This window comes from Solea senegalensis, linkage group LG21, assembly GCF_019176455.1.
Source record: "Solea senegalensis isolate Sse05_10M linkage group LG21, IFAPA_SoseM_1, whole genome shotgun sequence".
Classification (NCBI taxonomy): domain Eukaryota; kingdom Metazoa; phylum Chordata; class Actinopteri; order Pleuronectiformes; family Soleidae; genus Solea; species Solea senegalensis.
Genome location: NC_058040.1, coordinates 15,615,932 through 15,626,083, shown reverse-complemented (window position 1 = coordinate 15,626,083; position 10,152 = coordinate 15,615,932). Strand labels below are relative to the sequence as shown.

The 10,152-nt window shown below is 39.7% G+C and overlaps 1 protein-coding gene across 1 annotated transcript; it reads left to right on the top strand.

The window, feature by feature from the left end:
- Positions 1–1,730: 1,730 nt before the first annotated feature.
- LOC122758248 (glutamine synthetase-like) lies at positions 1,731–7,203 on the top strand. The gene is made up of 7 exons (XM_044012273.1): positions 1,731–2,026; positions 2,334–2,508; positions 3,957–4,118; positions 4,209–4,355; positions 4,667–4,794; positions 5,889–6,085; positions 6,642–7,203. The coding sequence occupies exons 2-7, from the start codon at positions 2,340–2,342 to the stop codon at positions 6,961–6,963; spliced, it is 1,125 nt and encodes a 374-aa protein (XP_043868208.1). The 5' UTR covers positions 1,731–2,026; positions 2,334–2,339; the 3' UTR covers positions 6,964–7,203.
- The last annotated feature ends 2,949 nt before the right edge of the window (positions 7,204–10,152 follow it).

Here is a 10,152-nt window from a genome sequence, read left to right as displayed (position 1 = left end):
CCAGAGCATCTTCCCATTGGAGTGTAGCTAAAGTCTGTGACACACTAGAGGCTTGATTTTAAAAACGTGGGATTTTATACGTGGCTGTGTGTGTTTGATTAGCCTCCGTTAAGCTAACCCAACCAACTCAACTTGGACTTTCTCAATGGACTTTGGTACATGAGAGTTACCTCCGATATTCTGGATTTACCAGGTCCAGTGGGTAACATTTAGAGGTTTGGGTCGTTATTGGCCTCTATATTTACCTTTTCAGTCCTGTTTTGTACACGTGTTGGTATGATCTGACATCCTCGTATAACCTCAAGGAGGTTACCCTGGTTCCATGTTCTTCATTGTCTCTTTAGACCAAAACAAGAGTTATACAGTTCTAGCTCTTCTTCGGTTTCCTCCTACAGTCCAAAAACATCCAAAGACACTCTCAATTGCCCTTGGGTTTGAATATGGTCCAGGGTATGACCACGCCCTGTCAACTGGGATGGGCTCCAACCACCCATGACCCTCAAGTGGAGGAGAAAGTGGTAGAAGATGGATTGGATTACATTAGTGCTGGGCCACACGGTTGGTGTAGTGGTTGAAACTCTTACCTTTGCAGGAAGAAGACCAGGGTTCACGACCTGGTTGGAACTAAAGTCTTTCTTCATGGAGTTATCATATTCTCCCTGTGTGTGCGTGGGTTTTCTCTGTGTTCTCTGGTTTCCTCCCACAGTCCAAATACATGCAGATTTGAGGATTAGGTCAATTGGACACAAAATTGACTGAAGGTGTGAGTGGTCCTGTGATGGACTATCGCCTATCGCCCTATGTCAGTTGAGAAAGCGGGAGAGGATGGATTAGCCTTTTGTTAAGTGGCTAATATCTGTTTTAAGTTTGTGTCCTCACTGGCTCCCACATTTTATCTGCGATAGAATGTCTGTGGGTGCAGATCTTGGTGGTAGTAGCAACTATTCAAAGGAGAACTTTGAAGGCGAAGTGGAGAAGGGTTCAGTGTGAACAGCAGTTGAACATGGGTTCAGTCGGTCCTAAGAGGAGGTCACTGGTAATACAAGTACGCTTAAAAATGCTGTTATTTCAGGATTCAGCAGAACGTTCTTCTGTGTGTGGCAGCTCTCGGTTCCTTAGACTCAGCTGATCTTTAGCTGCATCCGCGTGGACGCTCCCGGGCACACGTGTCACTACAGTCCTCTTGGGGGTCATTTCAGGACAGAGCTGAGCCGCTGGAAACCGAGCACCGTGAGCAGTTTGTGGACTTTGTTGTTGTTGAGGTCAGTGAGCAGAAAGAGTCTCCGCTCAGCAAACTGTCAGCAAGATGGCAACGGCGGGCACAGGTGGGTGTTAATCACCGCCTCTCACGGGAGTGTGGCGCAGCCTCAGCAGCCTCCAGTGCTCTGATACGACTGACAGTAATTATGTTTAACGTGGAGATGAGGATGACATCACAAAAAAATCATCAGGCTTCGCAGGTACAGGTGCTCTAAAGAGCAATCTGGGTAAAAGTTGTTTCCATGGCAACAAGACAAACAGAGTGACCACATGGCGATTGAAAATGATGTGAAATAACGGCCGTGTGTTACTGTTAAGTATTTTCTATTCAAAATAATTAAGGATTTTATAATCACCTGTAATTATTCACTTGTGACAGATTATTATTTGATTGTTTGTGTGGTGAGTCCAGATTTACAATAAATGGAAGGTGAATTTTCTCATAGACTAATTATGGTTAAAAGATCCCCCTGAGAGAGTCTTTAATATTTCCATGTGTTTGACAATCCTTCAAACTTAGAACACGTTAAGCAGAATCTTCTCAGAGAAAGGATCCGATTTGTTCCAATGAAAACATTAATTCTGTGTGAACAGCCGAAGAACACCCAGTGACACGTCACGCTATGCTAATGAGCACCATACTTAAATAAATACCACAAGCAGGTTTGGTGACCATACACTCAGACACACACACACACACACACACACGCGGTGCTGTCTCAGTGAGACACTCACACCAGGTGAACCTGAAGAAACCGGCAAAACAGTAAGTTAAATTATTTATTTATGTTTACATATATATGTGTGCATGTAAATATATATGTGAATGTGTATATATATGTACTGTATGTATATACAACATGTCTTAGTCCAATTTTAGTCGGACTAAGACAATAATTTGGTTTTCTTAATGTCATGTAAACACGTTATTCCGTATATAAATATATATATACTTTTTATTTGTTTAACTGTTGAAATTTCAGAATAAGAAAAACTATCTATCTATCTATCTATCTATCTATCTATCTATCTATCTATCTATCCATCTATCTATCCATCTCTTCTGATTAAAGGCAAACATGGAAACCGTGTCCATCAGCTCGCGCCTCAACAAGAGCATGCGTCAGCAGTACCTGAGTCTGCCACAAGGAGAGAAGTGCATGGTCACGTACGTCTGGATCGACGGCACCGGGAGAGAACTTCGCAGCAAAACCCGAACCCTGGACAGTGAACCAAAAGACATACAAGGTGAATGACTGAACATGTATATGTATATATATATATATATATATATATATATATATATATATATATATATATATATATATATATATATATATATATATACGTGTATATATATATATATACATATATATTGTGACTGACACGATATATTACATCGTATTCAGTGAATTCAGTGTTTGAAACCCTTCGTTCAGATTAACCTGAGTGACATAAACTGGCCAAACGAGGCAGCAGCAGAACAGCAGCTCTTGTGTCGCTGTGGGTTTAATACGCTGATCTTCTCAATGGACTTTGGTGCAGGATGCCGTGTGGTTTTGCAATCCTTAAGAAAACACTGATAAATACCTTTATTCATGTATTTATTTATTCTTTTATTTAATTATTTACATATATGAAGACGCTCACGGGACAACTGTGTGTCAGTACCTACTGTAAATGTCGGTCCAGACTAAAACGCAGCCCTGGAGCCCTGGTTCTAAACTAAAATGGAACCAGCAGCATTTTCTATTTGATGTGTGTTTTTAAATGGTCCTGGAGCCTGGCTCCTGCACACATTCAGAAGATAATGTTTAGTGCTGCAGTGAGCCTTAACCTTCAGGACTGTTTTTAATCTAATCTAATAAACATACCAGTGTGAGGAGGTCATCTGGCATAAGAAAACAAAACAAAGGAAGACAAGGGTGGAGGATGATTCATGTCAGGCTGCTTTTATTAAAAAATCATATCTACATCTACTGCTAGCACCCACATAGCTTAGCTTATCTTAGCTTAGCGTAAAGACTGGAAAGACAGGAAAAACAAATAGCCTGGCTCTGTCCACAGCTCACTTGTGAACATATTGCTGTGTAAAATCACACACACAGTTTAATGTGTGGTTATTAGGAGTTATAATGTTAAGAAGAAGAAGAAGAAGAAGCAACAGCATGAGAGATTGATGAAAGCCCTCAGTGAAAACATGGCCGCCAGCGGGGAAAGACAACTTTTAGCCGCTTAACAAATGTTCCACTTCAAAAATCTATGTCATCTTAACTAAATGAATATATTTACTGTTTTATTTCACTGTTAGACAAACCTTTTTCAACAGAAAAGTGACATTTTTAACCGCTCATTCTCGCACACACCAAAGCCCATAGAGAAAATCAATGATTTGGATCCATAACTCCCGTGTGCTGTGATGTAAAATCAGTGATTTTCTCTCTGGGATGTGGTGTTGAAGGGTAAATGTTTTATAGAGCAACACAAACTTCAGTTTCTTTGTTGGAAAAAGCTGTTTAACAGCGAGCTTAAGCAACACATCTTTAGATGAGTCTTTTGTGAAGAGGCTAAAATGAGTTTTTCCAGCAATTAGCACTGGTTTCACTAAACCTAGGCTGTTGCAACGTGTCAAGACGTTTATGTTTAAGCAGCAAATTAGAATGCTCCATGTTAAGAAGAGATGCTTCCGTTGTCAGATATTCCCGTATGGAACTTTGACGGCTCGAGCACGTACCAGTCCGACGGCTCCAACAGCGACATGAACATCGTCCCCGTCTGCATGTTCAGAGACCCTTTCTCCCTCGACCCAAACAAACTGGTGCTCTGTGAGGTCTTCAACTTCGACCACTCTCCCGCCCGTACGTACTGTATTTCCAGTTTTTCCTGCAAGTTTTTGCATTTGGTCGGTTTACCTCAGGAGACACAAAACACTGTCCTCGTTTCTGTAGAGACCAACCACCGAAACAGCTGCAATCGGGTGATGGAGAAGGTGAAAGAGCACTGCATATGGTTCGGTATGGAGCAGGAGTACACGCTCTATGGAGTCGACGAACGACCCTTTGGTTGGCCAGCAAATGGATACCCTGCGCCCCAGGGTGAGTTAGCTTTATGTCTTTGTAGCATGGCTCGCTCTCTAAAACCGGACATTTTCCAAAGAACTGGGTGTGGCCATTCTCTGGAGTTTGGCTTGCAGCAGAAGAAAGTTATAACTCAGGAGGTGGCAGGAGAATTTGCAGAATTGTCTGGAGCATCATTTGTCGGCATTCACTGTCTCAGATGTAGTCGGGACAATGTCCAGAGAATGTCCCGTCATCATTGTCTTTGTATTTCTTTGTTTGTTTCTGCCCAACATCTGTATGTATTTTTGTCTTAAAACAACTTCCCCTCATGTCCCCTTTACTGTAAGGCCCTTACTACTGTGGGGTGGGGGCCAACTGCGCTTATGGACGGGACGTTGTGGAGTGTCACTACAAGGCTTGCCTCTATGCGGGTGTCAAAATCTACGGCACCAATGCTGAAGTTATGCCGTCTCAGGTGAGTGTCAGCTCAACCGTTTGACTGAGATAGTTGCGTTTCCCCACAAAATATGAACCGCATTCTCAACTGTTCTTGGCGTCTAACCAACGGTGACGAATGCAATTCGAACAATTTTGTTCGACATTTGCATAAAAAACATTCCGTTGCTTTAAAGGCGACACAGACCGGAAGCTCCAATTAACGCTGCTTTTGTGTGTGTATCTGCGTCGTCACCTCGTTTATGAAACCCTAAAGTTTCAGGACAAACAGTTCTGCTGAGAAAATAGGGTTTTATTGCTTTCCTGGGCTCTGCAAAGCGGAAAGGCACTTCTGTTTGCTGATGATGTCATCAGGAAACCTCACCTCTCCTCTCACCACTGTGGCTCCTCCTGGTGCGGGCACATCCGGTCACAACACAGTCCACGTTCTGTGATTTTGGTCTGAAACAGCGCGGCTGACGAGAGCGTCAGTGAGGAGATATTTCGATCGGCTCGTTTGCAGCGACTCGGAGGTTTTTGACCATGAAAACAAGTTAATATATGTAAGTAGACCTCCATAACTAACGTATATGTGCGATACAAGCATTCCATGTCACCCTTAAGAAGAATTGCTACACACCAGTATAAAAATGAGTCGTCAGCATATAAACGAAAAATCTTCTTTTTTTTAGCATCTTTTATTCAAGATTATTTAAGTTAATAGTAAATAAGAGTGGACTTAACACAGAGCCTTGAGGTACACCCTTATAAACGATTACATTAACAGACGACAGGCCCTTGTAACGAATATTAAGGTCATTAAAAACACTATTTTATGTTATATTTATGTAAAAATAGCAGTGTTTGTTTTTGGGATGTTAGTGTGTTGAAGACTTTTTTTTTTAAAGATTTGGAGGATTTGCTGTAGATTGTTGTGGAGACAGTCCATATATGTGCATGTGCAGATGATCCCAGGGTGTTAAAGAGACTTTGGAGGCCCTGGGCAAAAAGATTGTGGGGGCCCTAAAATTGTTGCGACTGTAGACTTGGTTTTGGTTCAACATCAAAAATATGTATTTTGTTTAACATATTGTCCCCGTTCTCCCCCTTCTCTTATGACTCCTCGGACTTCAGTGGGAATTCCAGGTGGGTCCCTGCGAGGGCATCGACATAGGCGACCACCTGTGGATCGCGCGCTACCTGCTGCACCGCATTTGCGAGGACTTTGGCGTCATCGCGTCGATGGACCCCAAACCGCTGAAGGACTGGAACGGTGCCGGGTGCCACACGAACGTCAGCACCAAGCAGATGAGGGAAGAAGGGGGACGGCAGTGAGTGGACGTTTTGTTTCAGGGAAATGTCATTTGGTCGATGATGTTTTTATATTTGGGTAAATGTTTCAAATGTTTCCCAAGAATTACTCTGCGTGAAAACATGGCTGCCAGCCGGTACTCCCAGAAAAACTGGTTTTAGCCACTTAACAAACGGCTCAACCAATTAAATTTACCTCAACTGAACTCTACAATGAACTTTGTGAACCGCGCTCCCTCCCACACCAAAGACCATTGAGAAAAATGTGCATTTTTAGCCTCCAGAGACATAAGAGTTTCTTGGCAATGCTGCCTCATTTGGTAAGATTCTGTCACTGAGGAAAATCTGAACTGAGTATTTTAAACACAGAATTCACAAAATAACTTATTTGAAGTCACTGAAGGAGGCAGCAGTGGATCAACACCTTCTGTGTGCTGTGATGTAAAAATCGCAGATTTTCTCTATGGGGTTTGGTGTGGGAGAACAAACTGTTTTCATAGTGACACAAAAGGCTGTCTACTATTGTAATAATGTAGAATTAAACTTAGCATAAAAAACCTCTTCCCTCCCCGACAGTGAAATCGACCGCGCCATCGAGGAGCTGAGGAAGAAGCACAGCATGCACATCCGCGTGTACGACGCCAGCGCGGGCCGGGACAACGAGCGGCGCCTCACCGGCCTCCACGAGACGGCCAGCATCCACGACTTCTCCTCGGCGGTGGCCAACCGAGGCTGCAGCATCCGCATCCCGCGCCAGGTGGGCGAGGACAACCGCGGCTACTTCGAGGACCGGCGCCCCGCGTCCAACTGTGACCCATACCTCGTGACTAAAGCCATCGCACGCACCTGCCTGCTGAGTTCAGAGGAGGAGGAGGAGGAGGAGGAGGACGGTGTATAAAAGGTGCAGCTTCCATGTGTGTGATCACCTGACCTGGACTCTTGTCCATTACGATCATGAATAAACGTGTGTTTGTATAGATAGATGTATGTGTGCTACTGTAGCTGTAACCAGAGGGAAATAGTCATTAATCAAAAGTAACGCTGATCTCTGACCTGCACTGAACGTTCCTGAAATGATCCGGAGTGAACGGCTGTACGAGAAAACTCGCAAATAAAGTCACTCCAGACATTTTCCAGATCTTTTCCTGCTCGCTTCCTGCTTCCTGATTATCTTATCCAAAATATTAATGATTTGTGATCTGAAATCAGCTTTAAAGTGTCTCAAAAACAAACTGAAATCTCTTTAACATAAATTTCACTTAAAACAAGTACAATTTTACACCATAACTATGGAAAAAACAACATAATCTACACATTTGTCGTGGAAAAAGAGAAAAAGAGTCAAAACTTCATTATAAATCATGAGGCCCTGGAATGATTGGAAAGATGGTGGCGCCCCCTTATGGCATGAGGACAGTATGTCACTCAAGATTTTTCTCAATAGGTGAAAATCTTTATAATCAGCTTATATTTACTGCGTTTTTTTCGCTTACAGTACGTCATCCTGCGTCTTATTCTGAAGATTCTCCTGCTGCTGTAAACACAAATAAAACCTCAACATGACCTGGGGGTCACATGAGCTTCTAGTCTGGTCAGATGTTGTGGTTTTATTTAAAAAAGCTTTTTTTACAGTAAATTATTGTTCTTTTAGCAAATAATTGAAGTTATATGATCTTAAAATTTACATTAGAAATGATTGTCGGTTGTTGTTGCAGTCATTAGGATTCATTCATCTATTCACCCATAAATAATAACCAGCAACAACTGTTTCAATTGTAAATGTCTTCTCACAGTTGGTCACTAGGTGACGCCAAAGTAGAAGCTGAGCACTTCACCTGAATCATCTACAGAATCTGATTTATTTATTTATTAGTTTTTAGGTGTTAAATAATAAAATAAAAATAAGAGGAAAATATGTTAGAAAATGTGAGAAAATTCTATACAACAGAGTTTTTTATTTATTTTTATTTTTTGACAATTTAATTTAATTTGATAATAAATTGTTCAGTTTGAAAAACTAAATTAATTCATTGTTGTTCTGGGCAGACTTTTATATTAAAACTATCACCCTACAATTTCTTCATTTATAAATATATATATAATATAATAATATATGTACTGTATATATATTTTTAACACAGAAAAAACATGGGAAAAATGATTTTTCACCTTTTCCCCCAAAAAATACGGAAGACGATTAGTGCCACATGTACAAAGAATGATGCTAACAAAATTTTTATTTCAACTTCTTTTTATACACATATATGTATATATATATATATATATATATATATATATATATATATATATATATATAAATTTGTATATATATACATATATATATGTAAAAACAAAATTTCACATGTGGCCCTGATCCTCTTCTGTAATTCAGAAACAAGAAAATAGTAAACCAAACCTTCAGAGAAACGTTCAAAACAACTTTAGACAAAAAAGAAACAATTATAAAACAAATATATATTTCACAGAATTATAAAATTTGTAAAAAAAAATGTGTTTGACATTGAACGAAACAAAGTTCATGATAAAAAAAACCCCAGAGAAAATAAATCCATAAACAACAATAACAGGTAGAAATAACAAGGTGTCAGGGGCCACAGGAAGTCGTTTGGTGGTCCACATGTGGCCCACGAGCCATGGGTATGTTTAAAAATGTTATTTAATATTCTTCAGTTTCACTTCAGTTTGTAAAATTCTTTGTTTCTTGTGCTGTTAAATAAACAATGAGGCGTCCACTAGACATATGTCGTCCACCGCCTCACTTCCTGACATGTGACCCGACATGTGTCATGCACACTGAGGGAAGTGGGCGGGGCTCAATAAAATCATAAACACTGCGTATCGTCGTTCACATTCTCCAGTGCAGAGCAGATGTGATGCCACAGTGTGCTGCGTCGCCATGGATACAGTCAGGCAGTAACTTGGCAACCGCAGCGTTTGTCTGTCGCCATGGAAACGTCGGTCTAAGCCTGATGAGATGAGGACAAATGAGGCAGAGAGTCAGCATCTTTCTCTCTGTGTTTTCTACAAAATAAAAACAAAAAACCGACAAACTGCGAGTTTTCAAATCAAAGAAGAGATCTGACATTTACATGACATTATGGTAATAGTATAGTAATTACTATGTAATAAGAAGGTTATGTTCTTATTTTTATGTAATAAACAAGTAATAGCTTATTAATAACAATACAAATCAGTGTAGATATAAAGGGCGATGAGTTTTTTATCAACAAGCTTGAAAGTGTATAAGAAATAAGATGTGATTAACGTAATAATTCCTTCCGAATACAAAATGATTACCATCTATTTATGTAAAGTGTTAACTGCTTCATTTTCTACATAGAGGTTTTTATTTTATATTTTTGGACAAAAACAGTTGAAGACAAAGTCACAACAGGACAGAACATATGTAAAATTCACATAAAATAAACAATGAAAATGAATATTATCACTGAAAAGGTGAAGAAAACCTGACGTTAATGCCTGAGAGTGTAAAAAACAAGGCTTTAAAAACACGAGAAGCTGCTGTGAAACAACAACAATTGACAGGAAGTAGTTTCAGCCTGACAGGAAGTGTGTGTGTGTGTGCAGTGATGTGAGACAGTTTGCTGCTGATTCATGTTCGTGTGGATGTGAACATTTACACACTTTATTTATCACCGAGGAACATGTCACTCACTGAGATTCAACACCAGGGTTTCCATGGAAACCACTGTCAGACATTAATATGTATATATGCACACACACACACACACATACGTATATATGTGTGTGTAGGTGTGTGTTTCTGTTCTTTAATGTAGATCATCATTTATTGAAAATTACAATTAAATTACATTTCAAATTTGTAATGTGATATAGATGAAAATATTCCATCAAGAATGATATTATATTTTATTTACATGTGCACTATAGACTATTTAATAATAATATTCATTATTATTATTATAATGATAAAATTATATTCGGAAGAAAAGAGTATTTTTAAAATATATATATCTAAAATATATAAATATATATATATATATTAAATTGTTGTGATCTACAATAATATATATATATATAAATG